Raw genomic sequence first — 25,319 nt, forward strand, 5'->3', positions numbered from 1 at the left:
AAGAGAAAGGAGGCACAAAATGTTAAGCTCCCAACAAGCAGTTACAGCATAATACTAAAAATAATATGATACATTTTTTTTATTTCTATTTTTATTGTACGTATCGATTAATGTTTGCTTCGAGAAAACAAGACGCAAAATATTAAAAATTTACGTCAAAAACCTCTAATAGTTGTATCGTTTCCTGAACATTTTTTCATATTTTTAATTGTATAAAACGCGATTATTCTCAATAAAAATTTGATAACGTCTGTGAAGTAAATTTTTAATGAAAATACGTATAGGATAAACAACAATAACTTCAACAATATAATTTCATGCAACGCTAAACGAATTAAATTTTCTTATAATAATAATCGATAATTCGCTCATGCATTTAAGTTATACCAATTAAGTACATCGATAATAAATTGAGTAGATAATATCAGCGTAATAATTCTATGTTATACACAAGCAGAAAATTTCAAAACGTCAATCTGTGTATGTGTGATCGATAACGAAGATAATCAGATGATAGGGAACAATGGGGCAAAGAATAAAGAAAGCGAGACACGACAGCTTCCATAATGAATAATCATATTTTAATGACTCAATGATTGTACAAATGGATCACTCTTAAACGTCTCCGCATACAACCGAGGAACGATAACAACAAATATAGCAATCATCGTAATCATAATATATCCATTTACGTAATAACGTATACCGTTTACGTAATAAGTGAGAAAACGTAAAGGGTTTTTCTTTTTTTTTATACTCTCTTTGCTTACCATATATTTCCGCTCGCATACGTACAATATTTAATCTCATCCTTGGTTCTCGCAATTCGTTATACGATTTTACAATACAAGGAAGAGATTCTTCTCTCATTCTCTCTCTTTTCTTATTTTATATCTCTGCCCTATTTTCTCTCTTTTCCCCTGGAAAGACTCGTTACAATAGTTATACGCTATCTTCGTTTTTTTTTTTCATTTCGTTATTATCCGCCCCCGTTTTTTCCCTCGACTTGTGTGTGTACCCCTCTAATCCCCCCTCTCTTATATATATATATATATATATTTATATATATAACTATCAATCCCATATTTCTTTTTCTCAGTCTCCCTTTCATCCCCTTACTCACTCTTCCTTTTTTTTTCTCTTTCGATCTAGTATTCTCGATGTCTCCAATAAATACCGAATGTATCGCCCTAATCATATATCCCCAAATATTATTATGTTCAACGGTAGCGATAAAGTTTATATATATATTTATCAATAAAATTTCTGGAAGAATGTCAATAATCATACAATAGACGATCAATCGTTCGACGATCCACTGCGTAACCGGGGAAGGGCGAAAAATATGACACTTGGTTCTAGGCCAACTATTGGGATACGTCTCCGAGCTAGAGTGTCTCGACCCTGTTCGATATTTTGTTCTCTGATCCGACTCATCGTCGAGGAAGGTGCGTAAATGGAGGTCCATCGTTAGAAATAGTTTGACAGTTTAATGAGCGTTTTCAGATCCGTTTTTATTAATATAGTATTCGTGTAATCACGATTTTCTGACAACATCATTTCTGACAACGCAAATTCGCTCCAATAGATATCTGATATTAAATTAAAATGTGAGTCCTTTGTAATTTTTTTGATAATTATTTTATCACTTCTTGTGAAACATGGCATTGTTATTTTTCTTATATTGCTTGAAGATTGCATCAAGAATACGATGAATATATAATGTGATTTTTTTGTTCGATTTTTTGAATGTAATTCGTTGAATAAATATTGAAAATTATTTCATGCTAAATATTTGAAGTGTTTTTCTACAAATAACTCGTTAAATGAACTTTGATTCTAATATATCATGTTTTTTTAATTCTTTAAGATTTCTTAAGCAAAGAGATAACAAAAAAATACGAAACGCACTATCTGCTAAACCAGATTAAACTCCAGCTGACACCTGGCCGATAAAGTGACGAAGACATTTTTATGGATATATACTTATACGTGGATTAAAGATATGCGATAAAAGCATACGCTTGCATTTCAATAGTTAATAATACACGAGACAAGAATACTTCCTACATTGTTTTTCAAACATTTATATTATCTGATCGTCGATTTATCAGCAGTTTAACAGAGATGGTGAGATAAACCGATATATTCATCGCATTTATCGCAGAATCTGTGAATGAGAGAGCATGTGAGATGATTCTATAAAACACTTTATATAATACAGAGCTTTATCGAATTATATCTTTATAGAATTATATATATATGCATGAGAAGCGACTTGTTTCATTTAATATTGTGATAACAACTCGATCACTCTGATATTCGCGCAAAAACGCATTCCTCAATTACGCACTTTCCTCTGTCTGTGTCTGTCTCTCTCGAATTTCCTCGTAAATCCTTCCAGGAAGGTACGGGGGTCGAGGAGAAAAAGAAACATCTACTCTCGCTCGGAGGCGCGCCTCGACAGAATTTATATAATAAAATTTATATTTAGTAGACAATGCAATAATTCGAGCAACAGAAGGTCCTCCGTAAATTCTTAAATCTGCACGTGTGTGTTCTCGCCTATAGTAATTAGTAAGTAGGTATCTTATTATTTTTTTTTCGCTGTCAGATCTTAACCGATGTCTTATTAGATATATTTTGTGTCTTTGTATATATGTACGCGTGACTGTGTCTATGTGTATATCTATGTGTATGTATCTGTTTGTTCCCGCCATCCTCTTTTTTCATTTCAACTTCATGTCAACGAGTTTCCAAGCGGTGACAATTAAAATAAAGCCCAAATTTAAAATTGTTAAAAAAACCACCTACTTCAATTTTTCTTCATGATTAAATCGTACAAAACGTAATTTTTGTGTAATAGTAAGAAACATTTTGCGGTATAATTTTACTTTGTACCGTATTAAAAATATAATTACAATTTTTTTCCATTCAAATAAAAGGTTCAGGTTTTAAAGAACTTGTTCTATATAATAAACAAAATTGTGAAATTTGCAATTTATGAAAATCAAAGTGTAAAAGTAGTATTGAATTGCTCAAATTATTCAAAATAATAATTTTAGTATTTTCTTTTAATCGCATTAAATTTTTATTCTTATAAATATATTCATCAATGAGTCATTAGTATTTCAGCGCAGGGACTCGGAAATTTTTATGTGCGTCAATCGTGCTTTTATTGGTATTGGACATCATTTTCTGATCAACAATTATATATCGGTTATTTTTAATTCACATGATTATCAATCGTGATATTTCAGCGATAATTCTTTCGTTAAGATTTCATTTTTCGACTTTCCAACTCTCACGCTTGAACACCTTAATTAAAAGTCAGTCTGATATTAATCCTACTAATTATTGCTATACGACAATTTTGGCACCAGGTTTGTCATGCATTTCCGACACGTATTCTCAATAAATAAGAGAAAAGGAGATTTCTTTCTGGCTTTTGAAATTTTTTTATCTGAGATAAATTTACGTCTTTAAATGTTGCAAATTTACAGTTCAATTCTCGTTGACATTTCCGTCTTTTGAAAGAGATTCTTGCGTAGGATGGCAGGTCTTTCGCATATTCGAGTTCAAGCGGAAAAAAAGGAAGAGATCATTCTTGGACGATTCATCAAACTCGTGTTTCAAGTTAAATCTGGAAAGATCGATCGACTTTTCAGTATAAAAAAATAAGACGAAATCGATTTTCATATTCTTGACTGCCTGTAGTTCTTTCTCTTATAATTAGTAACATAGCTTTGACTTTTTGTATTTTACTGATAACTTGGAGATAATTATAAAATGTGTATTATAAAAAATATGCGGTTTATAAAACATATACAATTGAGATAAACGTACATACATGTATGTCATTACAAATAATGTAAAACGTAAAAAAATTTTTTAAATGTTATAAAATTAAAAATCGATTGGCAGACAAGAGTCAAGTGTCGATGAATTTTACCACTTAATGCAGTTTCGCAATTTTATACATCGCGAAGATCGTAAGAAATTTGTGTTAAAGCACGCGCGATTAAATACGTGTAATGCGTATATCGAGAGATGGAAGCAATATTACAGCGTAAAACATTCGTAAATTCGTTATGGATAAAATTCACGCGATTCGTACAATTCATCTCACGAGGAAGAAAGAAAAGATCGAATCTCTTACCCGTTCTTATTCGTCACCTATACAAACACTGTACAATAATATCTCGGCATAGCATTTCATTATATAATTAGTACGCGTATAAATTTTCTTTGGAAATATATTAATAATTGACGCGATCTTCTCACGAATGTCAGATCAACAGGACACTTTTGTGCCAACGCGATCGTCGACGTTTCTCGTCGAGCATTAACGTGGAAAATTCTTCGTCTCTTTACGTTATTACACACGTTAATATATGAAAGAGTCGATCGATTTCAGATGATCAAAATGGTCTCTTTCTTTCCTTTTTTTTTTTTAGATGTTACGCGCATTTGCAGCACGATATATCTCACTCGTCTATAATCTTTTCTAATGTTATATAAATCTCGCGTCGCGTATAATATTTTATATTATTATAATACTATAATATTGTAGGTATATGTTACGCTATTATAATACATATTAAAATATTATACTATCAGACGTTTTTTTTTCTCGCTTTAAACGCATCCGTTCGAGTCGCGGATCGACGTTTCGGACGACAACAAGTGGAATGTGTGCGTGTGTCAGGTATATCGGTACACTATCAAATCCCATTAATCGGCAATTAAATCCTTATTTGTCCATCATCGAACGACGATCATCGGCTCGAAGGGTCGAACGAAAACGTTAACGATCTCCGGACTATAATTCTAGGACTCTTTCGGTACTATATTAATTTATTCCTTATTATTATTCATCGAGCTTCCACAATTTGTCGTTTCAGATGTCATTTCGATGATTATCGCGAGCAACATCGAATAAAGGAATTGATACGAAATTTTGTCACTTCAAACAGGATCTACGTAGCTTGAGGCATCTTCGATCCTAACGAGACTAACTTCGAGGAAGATCTAAGCTCGTAATTGATGATTCCGGGTCCGCCAGTTGGTTTGCAATGATTAACGCTTACTTTTTCTAACTGGAACCGTACGAATCAAAAGGAAGATACCAAAGTTTGGAGATTCCTCGAGCGGAAGTGTATCCTTCGCGAGAGGATCGACGTATCGAGGTGATGCCCGAAGCATCGTCAGATCTGTTTATTGTCCTATTTAGGAAACATATATATTTGTCACAGAGACTCATTAACATTCCCCGTTCGAGATAGAAGATCGAGTCGTGAGATCGGTTATGTCGTGCAACATCCACTTTCCTCGAATATGCCTTCGTGATGATGCGAAGTGAAAGAGTATCTGTTTGAAATACGTCCTCGGAAAAATATTTCGATTCTCCGAGAATATTTCCCAGACACTTTCCCTCGGGAAATTGTCCTCCAAAATGTATATTCCTAGAATATTTCGTTCTCGAATAAATGTCTCGTCACTTTCGCATCACCAGTCGTTGCGTGTCTATATTTCTTACGCGCGTGTACATGTGTATGTGTATATATATATTTTTTTATTTATATATATTTTTGGTTGTAGGTATACGTCTATGTGGATACTTTCTGTCGTCTAATTTACACGTATTAATCCCTCGATACCATTCTTAATTTATCGTTAATACCCATTAACAACGCGATACATGTGTCGGGTTTATCGTGAAGGGTTCCAGTCACCGACACCGTCGATGCATCGTTCGCCGTCCCTAATCAATGTTAATATATACGTTTAAAGTCGAGTGTGCGCCTCTCTTTTTTTCTCTCTCTCTCTCTCTCTCTCTCTCTCTCTCTCTCTCTTTCTCTCTCTCTCTCTCTCCCTCTCTCTCGCATTCCCGCTCGCGTTATTCATCCCTCTTACTTGGGTCTTGAAATGCATCTCGTTGTTACGCCGACGCACTTGACCTCGCAGCTTCGGTCTCGAGCACTCTGACCATTTTTCACTCTCTCCCTCTCTTTCAGACATTCTCTCTCGTTCAAATGCTCTCTTTTGTATCTTAAGTAACGTTAAAAATAAAGTCTGCTATATTGGCGAGGATGCTCGACCCTGAAAACAGGTTAACACGCGGCGGAACATTTTTTTTCGTTTTGTTTTTTCTTTTTTTTTTTTTTTAAGGGAAACCTTGGACGACGTTACAATGCAATTCACAAACCCACCCTCTCTCTCGCTCACATAATATTTCGCTTGTATAATATATGTATACATATAATTTCTGTGTTTCATCTTAATTGATTTTCTTTAACCGCTAAGACTTACTCGCTACGCGCACGAATCGCTTCTTCGATTACTTGTTTTTTCTTAATACGGATTTTAAATCTCTCTCTCGCCCTATCAGCTGTCCTCACGTCATCCGGCGATCGTCAATGCATGGTGCGTGACGCGCATCACGACAGTATTATATAATAATAAAAAAATGGGGAAGAGGGGTCACATGGTAGAGAACGATGAGAAACAACGTAACGAGCGCGCTACGCGCGAGCGCTCGATCGCGATCGACGGTAATTATAGTTGACGATATAATATCATTATTACATTATATACAGAGTCGATAATTATCTCCCCGCCGATTATCATGTCGCCGTCCACGCGGAAGGGATCGAGAAGATCGAAGGACGGAGCCTCGATCGCTGGCGATTACTCGAAAAGGCGACCAGATTGTCTTGTAAACTGATGAAAATTGTGACATCGCGTTAAAGAAATCGCAGGATGTATTTCAAAAGAAAAATATATATATGCACTTTGCCAACAATCTGACCCACTCTTCCAAGATTCTTGCAAGCACACTGCACCAACAATCTTGATTGTTTCATTTTGCGTGGTTGCTCTCTTTAGAATATTCTTAATATTCTTAATATTTTATATTAAGCTTTGAGAATGTAAATGTGTGAATATATTAAAACTTTGTTTTATTTCATTTTATGAATATATTTATTTTAAAAGTTGATTATGGAACTGAATATTATAGCTGACATTTTTTGTAATATTTGCTGCATTATAAATATGTATTTAAAAAAACAAGCTAGACTCTAAAGAATAAGAGCTATTGAAAAAATTACACTATAATAACTAACAAACAATAAGTTAAACAATAATTCTAGTATAGTAAGTTTATAGAAAAGAATATATTATACATGTAGCTGTTATATTAAAATATCTCAAATAGAGTAAACAGTTAATAATCAAAATTAAAAGGTACCGACTGCACTTTCTTCTATATTAAAATTAATTAAATAAGGAAAAATTGGAACCTACATTTAAAACAAACGAATTTGTACCATCTATTAATCGAGTATTTCGAAACTCAGATCACTTTGACAAATCTTTCACGATCGATATAACGATTCATTAGTGATAAAATATTCGCCATCGAATTACTTAAGATTAGCGATCTGCTCGGGTTTCTATATCTTTGAGCTCATAAATTTTATAATCAAAATCACAAACCATTTTAATAATGTTCTATCTTATTATAATTAATAATATAGTTGTATACAGTTATATTAATTTTTTATTAATTGTGCTTGAATGTATTGAGCATATAAAAAATATTGTTCACGAAAAGAAAAATATTAAAAAATTTCTATCTAGATTTCCCAGAACAAAGTAGAAGTCCGATCGAGCATCTCGCTGTCTCTCATAAAAACACACGTTCACACACACTCAAGCAAGCACATACGAAATCCTGCTGGAAGACAAAACGAGGAAGAGAGCGGAGGGAGAAAGTGCAGTCTTTTCCATGAATTTCCACGTGAACGGCGGACGCGTCTCGATATCGTGACAATCGTAATAATTGGACAATTATCTCTGTGTATTACGCTTGGTAATGGTGGTGGTGATGGTTGGGTGTCGGTTGTGTTTAATGATGATGTGGTAGAACTTATAACGATATTACCTCGTTAACGAGTCAGCCTCGATATTATATCAACTTAAACGTGATTATTAAAGTTAGGTTGTTGAGCACAATTGTTGATTTCTATCAGAGATTTTCGGGAGGCGCTATGGCTCGAGCTCATATCCGCGAACTCGCCTGCCGACTTACCCTTGCGCGGCAACGTGGTCGCCTCCCCCAGGGAGGGTAGCTCCCGTGGTTTCCAGATCGGCGAACCTGCCATCGCCAATATAGATAATTATAGATTAATTCATTTCCGCGCGACGTGTCTTTGGAAGAAAATGGAGAAATTTATTTTATTATAAAAATCTTATTGGAACAAATCATTCGAGAAACTATCCCGTACACGTGCAATTCAAACATCATTATTTCTTATTGTTACTTTGATCGCTAGAGCTGTTCACAAACAATTCTTAATTATTGAACAATCGAATAACTTTGCGATACGATTATCTGGACAGGTCTGTCTCTCGTTAGAGAGATAAAAAAAAATATCGATAACCAATACACTCACCAAGTTCCTTGACGGTAATGGGCTGGTAATTCTCGGGCTGATGGGAGGACTGGATCAATCTAGCCTGGCTGCCAGTGCTCCCCGCCGAGATAGTCGACGTGGTGCTGAGCGTCAGATGATTAGGTGTGCGACCGAGATTGGTCTTCTTTTCGCCTAAAAAAGCTTGCGAATCTTCCTCGCCTTCCGACTTTGTACCCGAATCCATTTCGACTTTCATCTCGCCTAAGCATCACAAAAGATAACACCGTATTCAACATTCTATCAACAATCACATCTTCGACCCGTATTATCTCGCATTTTTATCAGTTTCCTTAATATTAATTTTACTTGTAACAAATCTATAAAAATTAACTTATGCATGCGTATATATAAGATTATCAAAAGAAAATTTTTCCGAAACTAAAATTAGAGAGAAAAGGGATTTTTCATCTTACCGGAAGTGTCACTTATGGTTTTGCTCCTGGAACGAAAGGTCTGCTGCTGGACGACCGGCGCGTCTTCCTGGTCCTTATCCTCCGAGCTCTCATGCTCCACCGGCTGTTTGGAATGACTGTACTTTCGCTTGTGCGAACTGGCCAGCAGTTGCTGCTTCATCGCCTTCTTCGAGAGCGTGCCCGTGGGTATGCCATTTCCGTTTTGAGCTTGTTCCCTAGCCTGCTGCTTGTCAAATTTTTCCACGTGACCGGTCGACATACGCGGGGTCAGCGATATCGGATGAGGATGGTGGCCCTTCGTCGAGGGTATGCTCATATTCCTCACCGACTCTCGGATGATCTGTCGGATTGTCTTCAAGAACGCGTTTCGGAATTCCGTCGTACTGCAAGCACACGTTTAAGCATAGTCGCATTTAATCATTTAATCATTTGAAGAAAGATGTTGTTTTGAACAAATAACCTTGATTAAAAATATACAAGTATATGAGTAATCAGAATTTTAGATTGTTGTTATACATATATTTGATAGAGAAGATAAGATCTTGTAAGCTAACTCTAAATAAAAAGAGAGAGAGATAGAGATGTAAAGAATTTTTTTATTGGGAATTGTGAAAAAATAGCAAAGTATTGATTCGCAATAGTGAAGAAAATTTAATCACATTAGATGAATCTTAATCTCATTTGTCTTCAATTTATTTTCAATCTGACAATATTGTCAATTTGTGTTTAATCAGTAATATCAGTAAAATTGTGTGCACTACATAATCAATTGCAATTACGTTCGATCAATAATTATCTATCAAATATGGAAGTGAACGTATTTCATTACATATCTAGTTCAAACAAATATTTTATCAAAAAATAAATGCATGAGAAAAATATGTTATCGAAATTTAATCTATGATATACGTAGTGCAAAGAATTTATTGATTTATTTAAATATCTATTTTAATTTATAATTTACGATTAATTAATTTAAGTAGTAAAATCGAAAAATACCTGTTGGAGAGCACGTATACTTTCTCTGATCTCCTCTGTAATTGACTTCTTAGATGAATCAATTCCCATAAGAAGTGGGACTCCATGTCCTTGGCAGAACTGGCCCTGACCTGGACTTCCGTCACCGGAATCAGTACCTGATAACGAATGATTTCCACCTCGCTGGAGTTAGCTTTAGTCGAAACTCCCTGAAAAACGCATGACACAGAGTCTTCAATATTACGAACAAGTTGCAAGAATTAATATGGATAATTAATTAAATCGTATGAACGCGCTCACCATGAGTTTCTTCTTTTGTCTCAATCTTTCTTTGCACAAGAACACGACGGCTGATTTAAATACGAAACACATTGCGTGTAATTCGAGACCCTTCTTTATCTTGCCAAGAAAATCGGAAATATTGAGCCACTCGACGCCGCCGTAGTATAAAAGATCGCCTGGACTTAAGTCGATCGGCTGCCAAAAATTTAATGCGTCAATTCGAAATATTCGAACGCTGTTCTGATATCAAATCATTTAACAAATAAATAAAAAAATATAAGTTAGAGTTTGGCATAAAATGTAGGAAATAATTTTATTAAGAATCTAGAGAAAATAATTATTATAATTAAAAAAATATTATAATATATATAAAAAAATCTCAAGTTTTTTTACGTAAAACATTATTCATTATAATTATTTGTACATACATAAAGTGATTTAAATTTTATGTCTAGATAAATAAATTATTGTACATAATATTTGTTATATCAATTGATATATAAATTTTGTTTCTAGAGAGGCGTAAAAATTAATTTACCTGTTTGCAGGATTTTTGGTGTTGTCTGAACAGATGGTCGAAAATAGCTCCGTACTCTTCGTGAATTCTCTGCATCTCGTTTATGTGCTCTGCCACCTTTTCCATGCCTTTGAGCGCCTCTGCAATTTATATGCAATTTGTAATCGTTCGCGATTAAACTCTTGATGAACGCTTGAAACTTGTTTCTTACATTAGTCACATTACATAGCGCAATAATTACCGATCAAATGTTGGTGTTCTTCGCTTCGTTCATCAGTGAGATTTCTAAGCTGCTGTAACAGCAGCGGATATTTGAGTATTCTTTGTATAGGTTTTATCAAGTACGATTCTAAAGTCGACGAGTGTTGCTGCCGAGGATTTCTCGCTTGCAGGAACTCTTGTAAAGCTTGATTTCCCTCGTCTGAAATTGTCAATTATCCCTGATAATTATCGGCAGATTGCTTCGTGCTTCGAGTTTTATCGTAATTATATGAAACGTAATTTAAATTAAAGAAAAAATTTACTCGTCGAGTTAGAATCTACATTTCTGGACGTGTTGTACACGAATTATACACATCGTAACGAATATTGTGAATAATATATCCAATTCAAAATATTTATTTCTCCGCGTCACACTAAATGACTATATTTAAAACCAATAAATCAACGAACATATATAATATTTAATTAGCAGCATTAAAGATTCAAACGACGAAATAAAATTTCGATGAATAATAGATACGAATGTGGGATTTGATCCAGTAATCTTTTACGCAGCTTCTACTTTATGACCGCAAAAATGTCACTCATTCGCAGAAGGTTGACATGAATAATAAATCGAAAACTTTCCGGGAACGACATATATTTATAGACAGTGTCGAGAGTGAGGTTGGACACAGTTATTCCTGGCGTGTGAATTATCGATCGCGAAGGATCAGGCGTGTTGACGTGGAGGAAGACATCGTCGAAGGTCATCTCTTACGAGAAAGAGATGTGTACTTTAAGTGAAAACTTACTTGGATGTAAAACTTTCTGAGCCTTTGAGTGACTGGCGCAAAACGAGCTGTATAGCTTGAAGTGATTTACGTAATATAAGAAGGCACTTCCAATGGAAAACAGGACTCCCTGTAACAGCCGTAAAAAATTCACGTATTTAAATTCAGCCCGGAATGTCCCTTCTTGTTCGAGCATATACATTATCAGTTTTCGATATTACTGGCGATATATTCGAGCTATTAAAAAAGCAACAATCGATATTTTGAAAGATATAAGAATTCTGACAGTATTTAATAAATAACTTTCTTCTAACATATATGTATACTTATTGTACTACAAGAATAATGATATCTAAATGTTATATCGCTTCAAAAATATAAAGAAAGAGAATTGTCAGTTTTATTTTTTCTAATCCAAGACCATTTTGCTTAATAGCTTATTTAATTCCGATTAGTTATTAATAAGAGGTCAAGTTAGATCGAAAGGCGTACCTTAAATTGACTCGGATGGTCGAAGCTATTAAAATCGGCCTCCATCTCGATGGCGTGATCGAGATTCTGCAGGAACTGTCGTTGAAACGTGACGATTTCCTGAATATTACCAAACAGCGCGTTGATCTCCGCGTTCGACAGGAAGGTCTCGCGTTTAAGGGGTTCCAAATAGTTCTCCAGCAAATTATTTAAATTCTGCGAACACAAAAATCAGAAGAAAATCGATTAAATCTATTATATATACATCTATTCTTGCGTCTATCAAAAATTGTCTCTATAACATTATAATTGTATGAAAAATTAACTTTCATTACCTTTACGTAAGTCCGTTCAGTCTCAATCAGTTCTAGAATCACTTTCTTCAGCTTCTCAGCGTCGCTAAGCTGCCGGCTGGGTGTAAGAGCTTGCGAATGGGAACTGACGACGCTTCCGGTGGGACTCGATTTCCTAGTCTCTCCCGGAGAACGGCAGATCCCTGTCACCTGTTCAGCAGTCTTCAAAAGATTTTCAATCTCGAATGAATTGGTACGCGAGGTCTGTTTGCTGTTCTCCATGTGAGCGGCCGAGCAGTCCTGCATAATATTTTCCTTGCCTACGTGGCAAAGTAAGATATGCATTACATTATAATTGCAACTGTAAATTTACAATTTATTATTTATATTAATTATAATAATCTCGCACAAAAGTTGTATTACTATTTACGACAGATATAATAATTCATTATTTTATAAATGAAATACATAAAAAATGGTCTGTATTATAAAAAAATAATATATTAGCGAGAAGATTTCCGTAAAAACTTAATTGCTATATAATTTAATAGCGAACTTAATTTAAGCTGCATTGAAAGATCGATTTTACAATAATATCTAATGATATTTAATCTCAATTAGAGGTAATGGGATTAAACATTTATATTAAGACATGATATATAGATTGCGCTAGTTATAAATTAGAAAGTAAATTCGACTTGATTAAGATCCCGTTTCACGGTCTTCTTGCGATCTACTTTCACGCTCTATCCACGTCTCATTTATTTAAAAAGTTCACCATAAATAGACTACAGTTCTTAACGTAACGAGTTTTCGAAAGTGCAAAAAAACTCACTCCATCCGGGTGCCGGCACAATGAGACCGGAAATCATTTCCTCGCTGATGACTGGCGGATCAGTAGGTGGCGGCGGGCAGACCAGACTCTCGATTATATCATCAGTGACTCGCATAATACCCGTGAGATCTGGTGGCTCCGTCCTGGAGGATCGCATCATCATACAAAGACCCACCTCCTCTTGTAGGACGCTCTCCAAGTACATCATATCCAGGTCGCTCACAATGGCGCCGTTGATTACCATAATCTCATCACCCTTAATGATTCCTGAAAGCAGAGCGGCGTCGCCAAGGATGGCATGAGGATTCGAAGAAAGATTTACGTTGAAAGGGAATTTTTTCAAGTGCATAGAATTAGGTGTTTATTGTCAACGAAGAAGACGTCATAAATTGATACGATTTTTGTCGTCAAATTTATCAATTATTTTAGCGGAATATGAAAAATTTGGTATTATACAATATAGACATGCTGCTTATATATTTTTGATCACTATAATTTATCGCGATTAATGAAGGATTTAACACGACCGCGACTAGTGTTTTACGATTCTTAAGAGTGATTTTCGATCACTTGGACTGACATTCATCGCGTTTGCTTTGCGATCCACTTGCGAAGACGATCATCCGCTCGGCTCGGTATCTTTCGCAACTATAATAAGTCGCTCCCTTCGGCCGTGCTTTACCAGTAAGCCGTCAGGTAAATTTAGACATGCGGAAAGGCGGCGCTAAATGTCATGCTGATTCGTTTGCGCCTGCGGCCCTAAGACCATCCCACCCCCGGTACACGTATAATATATATTTTTACTTAGATACATATTTCTTTTTTTACGCGCTTTATGCGCGCTTCATTTAACCACGTAAGCATGAGACTTTGCTCAACGAACAAGGGACGAGGCGCGGAAAATCGATGACTTTTCAATGGCGTCCTTGCGCATCCTGGCGCCGACACGGTCTAAAAATTTAATATAGTCAGACTTCTCTAAGTGAGTTGTTCTCTAAGATTCGCAAGAGATGAAACCGAGAATAGAAAAGCAAGTGGGAATATTGTGTAGCTTGTGGAACTTGCGTATGACGCAATACTGTACTTTTTCGTTTCTTTGACAAAATTTTGGGATAAATGTAATAAACTTGTTCTATCGAACTAGCCAGCGGAATTGATTTGTTTCTTTCCGATGTAGTTCTAGTAAAGAGAAAATTGAATGAACTTTTCGATCAATTTAATACGTTACTTTGTGAAATTATAAGATCAATTAATCGTACAGAGAATCAATAGCGTTTAAATAATAGATTGATAAAAGTATATAGAATAGCTAGTAAATGACCAGAAATAAAAAAAAACCTTGTAACGATCGAAACTTTTAATTGTTGCGCTTGAGGGACGTTTATTTTAGTTATACATGTCCTAGATAAGGGGTGCTTACCATTTTGCATGGCGACGCTCTTGTCTTCCACTCTACTAACGTAGCAGCAGAGCTCATCCTGTCTGTCGGAGTTTTCTATGAGCTCGGCCTCGACGGAGAAGCCCCACATTTGCTCTAAAGTATTTCTTTGCAATTCCACTTGATATAAAATCTTGGCACAGACTTCCACGATTTCATGCGTATGCAACTGTATGTGGCAAAAAAAAAAGATTACGTTATCAATATTAATTTTTGCTGTATTCAACGATTTTAATTACTTTATAAAGCAATTGATTATAAAGAAATAGAAAATGATAATTTTATTCGTTTAAGATAAACATTTTTTTTAATTAATTTATTCTATAATTAGACTCAGGAAATGAGTTAATCCCTAGTTTTTTTTTAAATAAATTATTTATCCAATTGCATCAAATTGTGTCCTTAAAAATTTGCGCAATTAAAGAAACTAGAGAAAAATGATAATTATATTAATGGCGTCATCATAAACCATTCATATTTCATTACATTTTATAAGTACAATTTTTTAGATACAATATTTTTAAATTAAAGATGAATAAATATAAATTTATCGCTTTTCGACTTACATAGGTTTCTATCAAATCAGTCCTATGTGGCACAAAATAGTTGTGGTCCTCCATATCTCGGCGCTTCTTGACGCGCACAAAGTGCTCCATCGGATTGAGGTTTTTCCTGGTGCACGCGCTTGCCAGAAACTCTTCCACGGTCATGGCGTCGCGCAGGAACACCGAGACGAGCTGAAACAGCGAACGGGAAACACCGGGTCGCGTTCTTCTTACCCTTATCTCATTCTAAGTGTCTCGTTACGGTAGAATTTCGATCAACTCACCCGATGTCCTGACGATCGTACCTGATTTTCCGGCACGGACACCTTGACACTCTTCTCCTCGTCCCTGGACGAGATCTGCAGCGAGCGTCTGCTGGAGCCGCTGTTCGACCTCGACAGCAGCGGCGGTCTTCTCTTTGTCGCTCCGCGACCCGCCAATAAATTATTCAGCAAGGATGGACTACGCGCGCAGATGAACGCGTGGAAGGACGATACTGTGAAGACGCCCAGCTTGTTCAACGTCTGCTTCGTGGCGCGAGATACGTGCGTCAGTAGACTCTGAGGAAAAAATGAGGGCATAGGGCTTATTTAGTATCGTCAGCTGATGAGCTCGGTCATTTGTCCCCAAGGTATTCTCTCGAGAAATCAAATCTTCAATCTTATACAAGCCTTTCTAAATAATTATATATACAGGATGGTTCAAATTCATCGACCTGGTTGACTTTTTAAATTTACAGAAATATTCTCTCTCGAAAAAAAAATAGTTTTATTTATAAAACAGATCGAAAATAAATTTGCTGTTGTTCAAACAGTTTGATTGCAGCGAGAATGTTAATTTATCGTATATATTGACTGACTATGGTATAGTCTTGTTTCTCGCGCAACGATCGATACCATCCATTACAGGACGAATGGCGCAAATTAGACACGATGTAGACGGATAGTTAACGAATCCTGACTGCGCGCGGATTGCGACCTCCTCGCTTTTCAGACAATTGAAGCGACGGTGTGGACAATGTAGCGAGATTACAGCACGTTGATGTTGTTTATCCGCGAGAAATCGAAAGGATCCGAGTCTCTCCTATGAAAGCTACGACCAAATCACGATGTTTTGTTCAATTGCGCGATTGTAATCGACATAATACGATAAAAAGGCGCAATACGGCTTCTCGAATTTATTCTTCAGATAAAACAATACTTGCGCGCGTGAATCAGTCAACTTATATCGCTCGCAACAAGATAAAAAATATATTATCGATAAAAAATATTGATAAAATACATTAGAGAAATAATTTTTCTGTCGAAGCAATTATATTCGCACAATTATGCAATGTCTTTCTATTGTACAATGTTAATCTTTAGTCTATGTAACATGTTAATATTCTACATTGTACTCGCGTACGATACTTACCTTCGGATTAGGCAGTTCGCCACTCTGCAAACTAGCCATATAGCACCGCAAACGGAACTGCTCGCAATGGAGCCGTTCCAGATTCTCTTCCCATTGTACTATTTGATTGTTGATTTGCTGCTTGGTGTCGACGTCGGAAACCACTGATTGCTGGAGATCCGCCATATGTTTCATCTTGTGGTCCTGCAAACAGTCAATACACATGTCGATATCAATTAACGTTACTTTCTTCTTTAACATGAGAATTCATAGTAATTAAAATTTTGTAATAATTTTTGCAAAATTAACATTTGATTGCAAAACTTTTTTCTGACGAATTCCTTCTCTTTGCGAAGTAAACCTTAATAAATGTTGAAACCAATATAAACTTTGCTCCACTTAGCTATTTCTTTCTACATGATGTTTAGAATAAATCTTCACTCTCTTTTACTCTTTGATACTTAAAATAAATCAGGCTCAATGAAATGTTATATATTGATCGATTCAATGACATTCTCGTTACGTACCGACTCGATCGCTTTCTCCAGACGGAAGATCTCCTCCTGCAGAAGATGCAACGTGCCAGTCTTGCCGCGATGACGCGCGAACGCGGCGGCGCACGCCGAATGAATACTATTCACCCAATTTTCCAGCTCCACTTGGCACGGCGCCTAAAAACACAAAACGGACATTTCTTTCTAATATGAACGAGAATTGAGACCTTCGATATCTAAGCGGGAAACTTTGAAAGCAAATCGATATCACCGCGAAGCGATGTACATAATGTCGCTCACACTTCTTTAAAGTCGCGGCGAAGCTTTTAAGTAGGGGCTGCAGGCTATTAAAAGTTTGTCGTTGTGTGATCGCGAAACGCGGGAGTTCCGTGAAACGGAATTAATTAAATACATCTAGTTAGCGATTCGCATGGTTCGTGCATTCTCGAACTACCAAAGTGTGAAGATCAAACTGAACTGGAATTATTCGAATTCAACTTTATCTCGAATTGTTCCCTTCACTTGTCGATAACTTTAATAACTTTCTTCGAGTTTAATTGGCGTGTTATTTGCAAGGATATGCAATACTTATGAAGGAGTTATTTATTCGAAAAAGCATTAGCCAGTTATAAAGCGCGGTTTATCTTACAGAGATCTTTTCTCGCACATTAAATATATAATTTTTTTTGTATACATTTTTATATTAATTTTGATCAAAATTAAAATTGCCACATTTTTTTACCTGGAATAGATAGGCATCCCCGAAAGCGGTGCTGAGGCAAAATATATAATCCCTCTTCGGATGTTCGGGAATCGGCTGCATAATCGCACCATCGACGATGATCAGATGTTTAGGTGCCGCTTCCATGGCCCTGCTTTCCTGAGAATCGCAGGGGTAGAAGAGGAGCGTGGTGCCCTTCAGACAGACCCAATAACCCTTCCAGCCTCTCTTCCTGGCTAGCTCGATCTGATGCTTTTTGCGCAGCAGCCATTTCTTCACACTGAGAAATCTAAAATATTCGATACATCGTTATTATTTCACTTTTTCTCTTAATATTTAAATTATATCGTTGCTGCATAAAATATATGAATAATTTTCATATATCAGAAATGTGTCATTATTGTATTATTCCTATAATTTTATAGTGTTTATTCTATGTCATGTTTTTTATCTTATCTATCTATATATCATATTTATCTTAAGAATCTCGCATCTCTTCACTTTCAAAGTATATAATAATGATTAATATTTAAAAAATAAAATTCTTCTCTTGTCAATTTGTAAAGTAAATAAATTTTACAAACTATAATATCTTCTAAAATATAAGAAAAAGATATTCTTTATTTAAAAAATCTTGTTCTTTGCTCATACCCTCCAGATTTATCTCAATATTATCCGAGAGATATTTATATAGAGAGAGGCCCTCAAGGCTCATTATCTTTGTAGAACAAACGACGTACCCTGCTTTTCGAACTGCACCGGTGCAATTGAACGAAGCCGCAGCTGTGCCAGTCTGCTTTCCACGATAGGGCGAATTTATGACACTCTCGCCGTCGTCATCGTCGCTGACGGCGGTGGTGAGTGACATCCTATCATCGTCTGACATCTGAAAAATATATCAGGCTTTATCTTTAGCCGCGACGAACGAGCGTTTGTCACTGCGACAAGACAGATACGGGCGATCCCACGTTAAAGATTTGACAGTATATCTAATATTTGTTCTTTACGATTTTTTTTATATTTGTCAATAATTGTACGTGGAGTCACGCATATATGTAAACTGAAAAGAATGTATCATGTATAGAAAATGTGCATAGAAGAAAATGTATCGTGCGATCATATCGTAAAATAAAATGATGCTGATAAAGAAGAATGATATAAATGCAACGATAAATCTAATCTATTACTGACAATGACAAGATGCTTTATATGTACATAATTAATTGATTTGGTGCCTCATCTATCTAAAAGTGCATATATGGGTTATTGCGTTATTGCTATTTACAATATATATATTTGTAAATATTCCGCCAATTAATTTTCAAAAGAAGTACTGTTCTGCATTTGGGAAATGTAATATACTATAATTAAGAATATATTGCATTGGGAATTGTAATTAGTGCAGAGTTTATGTATAATGTAATAATTTACAATGCAATAATTGTGAGATTAATATTTAATATAATATAATATTTTAATTTATAGTAATGATTATGTTAAATTTTTCTATAATTTGTCAAATGTGGGTACACTATAATATCACACAATTAATTAATATTATTGCAAACTGATTATATATTAAATAAAAAAAATATTAAATAAAAGGGAGACATTCGCATTACTAATAATTGGCAGTAAAGATACAAAGATGCAAAGAAATTTTAGTTACGACTTTACTCGGCACATGCTACTTAAAAAATGGCAACTAATTCCTATGCAACTTTAGCAAGGCCAGCTTAGCTAAGCTTAGAAGCCCTTTTAATTGCACAAGAAGATTACTTTGCTTTCAAGAATTAATGTCAACGCGGTCATACATGCCAAAATATTGTATTATATCGCAATTGAAAATCTCTACATCTTCGCAACAAAGGATAATCATGTCACAAATGCGAAAGTGCTTTGTCTAGCAATTCCACTGTTTTCGTTGTCTATCCCCTCGTTATTTTGCTCTTATTTTTCATTTGAAACGCGATGCTATAAATTTTTCTCTTGCAAACAAATGTGATATTCATAATGTGATTTTTCAGTCTCGATACGATCGATTTATAATGATGTCGATGAGAAAATGAGATGCAATTCTGAGTACGAGAATGAATGCGAGTAATTTAGGGAATTGACGAACGAAAGTCCAACGGAAACGGAACTCGGCGCAGAGATTTGATTCTTCCTTCTCTCCGAAGCGCATGCCAAGTAATACGAGCGGAATCTCGCATGAGGGTGGCATATATCCTCTCAAGGTGCGATCGTCTCATATATAGGCAGGGAAATATATATGATCGGGAACAAAATACATAATATATATATATATATATATAAATCCGAATATATCAAGAGAGAAACATTCGTTCACAAGAAAATAGAGAAAAAATGTAAGATTCGCGATTCATGTCCTCTACCTTTTTTGTAATATTCGTCATGCCGCGGAGCCTCTCGCGTATTCCCCTGAGGCTCTCGCCGGCCCAGAAACTTACGACTCTTCTGAGAAAATCGGCGTTGCACGCGTCCGCCGTCATGTGCGGATGGTAGTGGCAGTAACAGCCCTCCTTGAGCAGCCTCATGTTGTTGTCCGCGCTACCGTTGATCCTCAACATAATTTCGCGACGCGCCACGCTTAGGCCGTCGATGTAACGTTGCGCCCAGGTGCTCAAAGCGCCGTTCACCAAACGCAGTAGCTTGTGATAATAGCCCTCGCCCGAGCCGTACGTGACCTTCTCCTGGACGTTCCGGCAGTTGAACCAATACAATTTGCGCGTCTCGTTAATGCATATCACGCTTATCGTGTGTCTGCGACACCAGCAAAAGTACTTCCAGCAACGTCGCCGATGCTGCGTCTTCAGGTCCGTGTAACTATCGTCGCTCGGATCCAGCAGGTCCAGGGTACTATTCGTACACTTGATCGACCATCTCGGCTCTACCATTATTCGTCCGCCAACGGTGACTTTTGAGTCGAGGAAGAGACTTTGAAATCGCCCGAGATCGGACGATTTCTAGGGAAGAGAGGACTGTTGGACGGGATCCTCGGCTTCCCGATGACGGGGCGAAACTGCCATTGTGTTGACCACGGTGTTTCCTTCCTTTTCCGATGGCATTATTTTATTGTCTCGCGGACGGCAGAAGGCTCACCCACGTGGCTTGGTGAGATGTTTTTTTTTATTTTTTTTTTTACGATCGATTGTCGCGATATAATAAGCTCGATGGTATCGCTTCGGAAATGCTTTGTACTTCTTACGGTTCTTAACCGCGAGATCCTCGAAATTGAAATCCTCGATGTCACGATTGTATGTACACAACCAGCTGTTCGGTTCTCAATTTATCGAGCGCGTCTCGATTACGAATACGTAGGATGAAATATTAATGATCCTATAAACGTTGAACGCGCCTCACGACACGACGCATCATCGAATTACCATGAGGGGCAAAAATTGGACGACGACAGAACAGCTGTTTCATCACGTGTATGTATTCGGGTTCATCAAATTTACGACGAGCCTATTTCGAACTCGAGGGAAATCGATTTCCTCGAGTTATCAATAAAGTCCTCTATTTTAAGGCAAACGTCTTTTGCACTATTAAAATCAACTGCAGCCCCTTCTTAAGAGGGAAATGCGTCAAGTTCCTTAACGTTAACTTTACGAGACTACAATCTAATTATCTCAAGAATCTCCAAAGTTATGACGCACGTAGAAGCATGAGAGCGACGAGAGGAATCGCCGCAAGTGTCCGCAGGTACTTATACGCAGAAGAATTTTCTATTAATATTCTATAGAATATTCTAAGAGAATTTGCCAAGAATTCTTGCTCATCCGAGAAGCGCACAACTGGCAGAACTCGACGATACTGGATGATCGTAGACGACGCCACTTTAACTCCCGCCTTTTTGGCGAAGAGGGAGAAGAGGGGAATTGATAATATATAAGATATTTTTGTTATCTCTCTCTATATCGTATAATATAGAAACGAACTCGCCATAGAAAAATACTCTCTTGCTCTGTTTAAATATACATATAGATATCTTCTCTACACGTTGATTTCTCGCTCCTCTCCAGCTGATTTTCCTTCTTTCCCACACATTGCTATAGATGTCCTCTCAAAGCATCGATTTTCTCCTCTCTCGTGGAAAAATGCGCTGTAAAGCGTTACCCTCTTTTGCCCCGCTCCTTATCTAATCTCCAACATCCATCCAGAATATATTACTTGGATATCTAGCTGATCTTCTTCGGCTTCTTCCCTCTCGATATATTTATTCACACTTTTTGATTTTCTATTTCCTCTCTCTTGTTCACAAGTATACAATATTAATTCTTCGCGCGATATTTCAATAAAGTGTCCTCCCCTTTAACGTATCCGGAGTAAACTGGAGTCAGTCATTTGCCAATCGCGACTGACCTATTCCCGAGTCTCCGGAAATCATCCCGCGCGGCGGAAATCAATCTCGGACTGATCGTAAGAAAAGGAGAGAGTCCAGGTACTCAGTGACTGATGTTGCCATCGTCGAGATGCACGCGCCGCACGCACGTGCGAGATCGAATCTCGTCAACTGCGAGATCGATGCCTCGTAATCTAATTTGCGAGCCGCGTCGCGACTCAAGAATTCCTCGTCAATCCCGATGACATATCCCGCGGGAACAACCCTTTCGCTATATCTACGCGCAATTATTGCGCAATTTCAAGAAATCGGAGGGAGAGAGACAGTCGAATTTATCGGGTACACCTCCGCACTTCCGGTTCACGCATACATCAACATCAACATGTATTGCTTCAACAACATTTCTAGTCTCGCGCGCGACAGGTTGCACCAGGCTGCTCGAAGAGCGTCGACGAGAATCGGATGGATCGTTTATCAAGACCGCGTCCTCCGGCGAGTCGTCCTCCGACAGACGTTGGCGACGTGTCGTCCGGGGATGTGTCGCGCGCGGCCCGACGACTTCCGGCGCCCGCGCATCGGCGCGTCGACGGCGCCGTTTTCTCTCCCTCTTTTTCACCCTTCGAGCGCGCCCGGCTCGGTGATGCGTTTCGGATGCTGCGAGACAGGGAGAAGAAGAAGCTGCGTCGTGCCGTCGGTTCTCCACGAGGTCGAGGCTCTAGCAAGCGTCTAACGAGCGTCCGTCGATCGATGGTCCCGGCTGCACTCGTCGGGGTCGCCGAGGGTTCTCGTCATCCTCGCGGAATTTCTCTATATTCTCCTTGAAGACGCGGAAAACGAACGTCGCGAATAAGATGCTTCTTCTTTATTGTTTTTTTTCTTTCTCCTTTTTCCCTCTCTCTCTCTCTCTCTCTCTCCTTCTCTTACGAGCGAGTGTGTCACCAAGTCCGCAGCCGCGAACGCGCTTCGCTCCGGACTGCCGCTGGAGAACAGGGAAGAGGTGCTGCTACCGCGAGGGGAATCAATACCACGGTGCTTGTGGTGGTCGAAGGGGGATTGCAGGAACGAGAGAAGGAGGGATGTGCCACGAAGAGAGAGGGTGGATGGCGCTGGGATATAGCCGGTAGTAATTCCCGCAACGTGGGGTAGTAGGGAAAGGGGTTGGTATGTATGTGTGTATGCACCCGCTGCTGGGAGGGAACACGACGCGCTGCATGATTGTCAATTGGTAGCAGCTAACAGCTGACAGCTGAGCGTTTCGCGATGATTGTTACGCCCGCCGTCCTGCGGAGATGAATATCCGATTTTCGAGGGAATTGAGTTTCGGAAAAATCGAATCGTAAATCTCTGCGCCGACTGTTCGAGTACTGCTTATTATTCGCAAAACGCCTATTTCCCCGTTTTTTTTTTTTTTTGCTTTGCTTTTCCGACATCAGGGATGACGGCGAACAATTTTCAAGTTGGAAGAAGCTTTTTAAATTTTCATCGCTCGCTTGCTGTTTTGTATTTTCTTTTCGCTTCGCAATTTTCTTCGGCAAAAAAAATCTAAGTAGTTTAGAATTGTGTAAGATTTTTTGAGGGAATAATGAACTTTCTTAACTTTTTTCATGACTATAATGAGACCAACAGATTTAACATATATTACTCTTCTATCGATGAATCGATCTACAGCTGTTTTATCCGCAGCTCTTTTATTCTGCGCTTTGCGTTACGTATGTACATACATATTTCGTTTTCTTTTTCGCTACCGCAAAGGGACTCGAGTGAAGGGAGGAGAGGGGAGGATTAAAAAAATAATCCCAGATTATATATAACGGGTTGGCGCGCATGCGAGCGACGCCAAGTTTTATTGAATTTTATGGCATAGTTTCCTTGCGCGACGAAAGAGACGATAAGAACAATCGGTCGTTGTATGAAATAATATCGCGGCGAACAATAAATGCCTTCTGCACCGGGATAATATGTCCGTCTTACCCTCACGCGGACAGTTGAATTAAATATATATATATTATCGCGTATATGCACCGATTAATCGTCTTTCCGATTGCATCCGTGATCGCCAGAAGAGCGAAGGAGCAAGGGAAGCGGAAGAAAGTCGCGGAAGATGATGTGCGTCTGCGCATATGCACCTGTTGGCGCAGCTCGACTTGTGCAACGACAGGTGCAGGGGTGTTCGATTCTCTTATTTACTCTCGCATGTCGAGCAAGGAGCTCGGCCCGCTAATCTCGGCGCGACCTATTAACCCTTAAGCGCGTATCTTCGCTCACGACGCGTCATAAAAACTCCGACCTTTATACGAGACCGTATGTATATTTCGAGACGGAGAGGCATATATAATTTCGCAGCGAAGAATTTCTCAAAACTTTCCCGCATGAAAATGTAATGCTCAGGAATCCCCGTCGCAAATAGATGCACGAAATTAAATTTTTTTTAAATATGCATAGCACGGCTATAGATAAAAAAAGAATATCTCGATACAGCGTCAAGTTTTATATAATTTTAACGAGTTTAATTAGAAGTCGGTCTATAAATGTATCTAATTATACATCTTTTTTTTGTAAACATTGATATAATTATATCAAATATATATTACGGAACTTTTATATTTCCAACTTTCTCTCGCGTTTGACATGTGAAAAATGATAATGATAAATGAAAAGCGCATAATGAAAACTGCTGTTTGACAATCGGTCGACCGCGGAACGCGGGAATAAAAGCCAACGCTTGCGTAAGCTTGCGATAATAGAATATCTTCGTTGCTCTGCGGTTGGTTCTCGTACGCGTACATATGTATATGACTTTGCGAAGGGGTGGATTCGTACATACATATACATAACGTACGCAATGGAATGCGTTCAGATTCTCATGACCTCGACTCGTTTCCCACCTTTATCTCCGCATCTACACCTATACACACTTCTATTTGCGGTGCAAAATAACCGAGAGACAACGGGGTGCTTACACTACGAATAGGGTTGAATAGCGAAGGATTCGAGCGGCTAGCGAGCGCAAGACACAGGGTCAGTAGGTTATCGATGTTTGTCGGGCACGTAAAGCGGCCTTCGTACACACATATTGTATTATATATAGGGGATCATATA

General features: G+C 37.7%; 1 protein-coding gene across 10 annotated transcripts in view; it reads right to left on the reverse strand.

Moving 5' to 3' along the window:
• Positions 1-559: 559 nt before the first annotated feature.
• sif (guanine nucleotide exchange factor still life) overlaps positions 560-25,319 on the reverse strand; it is a 43,446-nt gene continuing 18,686 nt past the window's right edge. For 8 of the 10 annotated variants that reach the window (XM_029299544.2, XM_029299546.2, XM_029299545.2 and 5 more), the window contains 18 exons: positions 18,595-18,740; positions 17,876-18,143; positions 17,167-17,310; positions 16,661-16,843; positions 15,532-15,807; positions 15,269-15,439; positions 14,685-14,871; positions 13,265-13,531; positions 12,472-12,749; positions 12,158-12,352; positions 11,687-11,795; positions 10,912-11,091; positions 10,692-10,810; positions 10,172-10,348; positions 9,893-10,080; positions 8,894-9,276; positions 8,460-8,681; positions 560-8,161 (listed from right to left, as the gene is read on the reverse strand). In XM_029299544.2, coding sequence (XP_029155377.1) covers positions 7,983-8,161; positions 8,460-8,681; positions 8,894-9,276; positions 9,893-10,080; positions 10,172-10,348; positions 10,692-10,810; positions 10,912-11,091; positions 11,687-11,795; positions 12,158-12,352; positions 12,472-12,749; positions 13,265-13,531; positions 14,685-14,871; positions 15,269-15,439; positions 15,532-15,807; positions 16,661-16,843; positions 17,167-17,310; positions 17,876-18,143; positions 18,595-18,740 — 3,672 coding nt within the window. In that variant the 3' untranslated portion in view covers positions 560-7,982. The remainder of the gene's footprint in view (positions 8,162-8,459; positions 8,682-8,893; positions 9,277-9,892; positions 10,081-10,171; positions 10,349-10,691; positions 10,811-10,911; positions 11,092-11,686; positions 11,796-12,157; positions 12,353-12,471; positions 12,750-13,264; positions 13,532-14,684; positions 14,872-15,268; positions 15,440-15,531; positions 15,808-16,660; positions 16,844-17,166; positions 17,311-17,875; positions 18,144-18,594; positions 18,741-25,319) is intronic. The other 2 variants (XM_029299543.2, XM_085480029.1) reach the window with 1 other exon arrangement.

This window comes from Nylanderia fulva, unplaced genomic scaffold (genome assembly GCF_048542155.1).
Source record: "Nylanderia fulva isolate GAGA-0341 unplaced genomic scaffold, ASM4854215v1 Scaffold1, whole genome shotgun sequence".
NCBI lineage: Eukaryota > Metazoa > Arthropoda > Insecta > Hymenoptera > Formicidae > Nylanderia > Nylanderia fulva.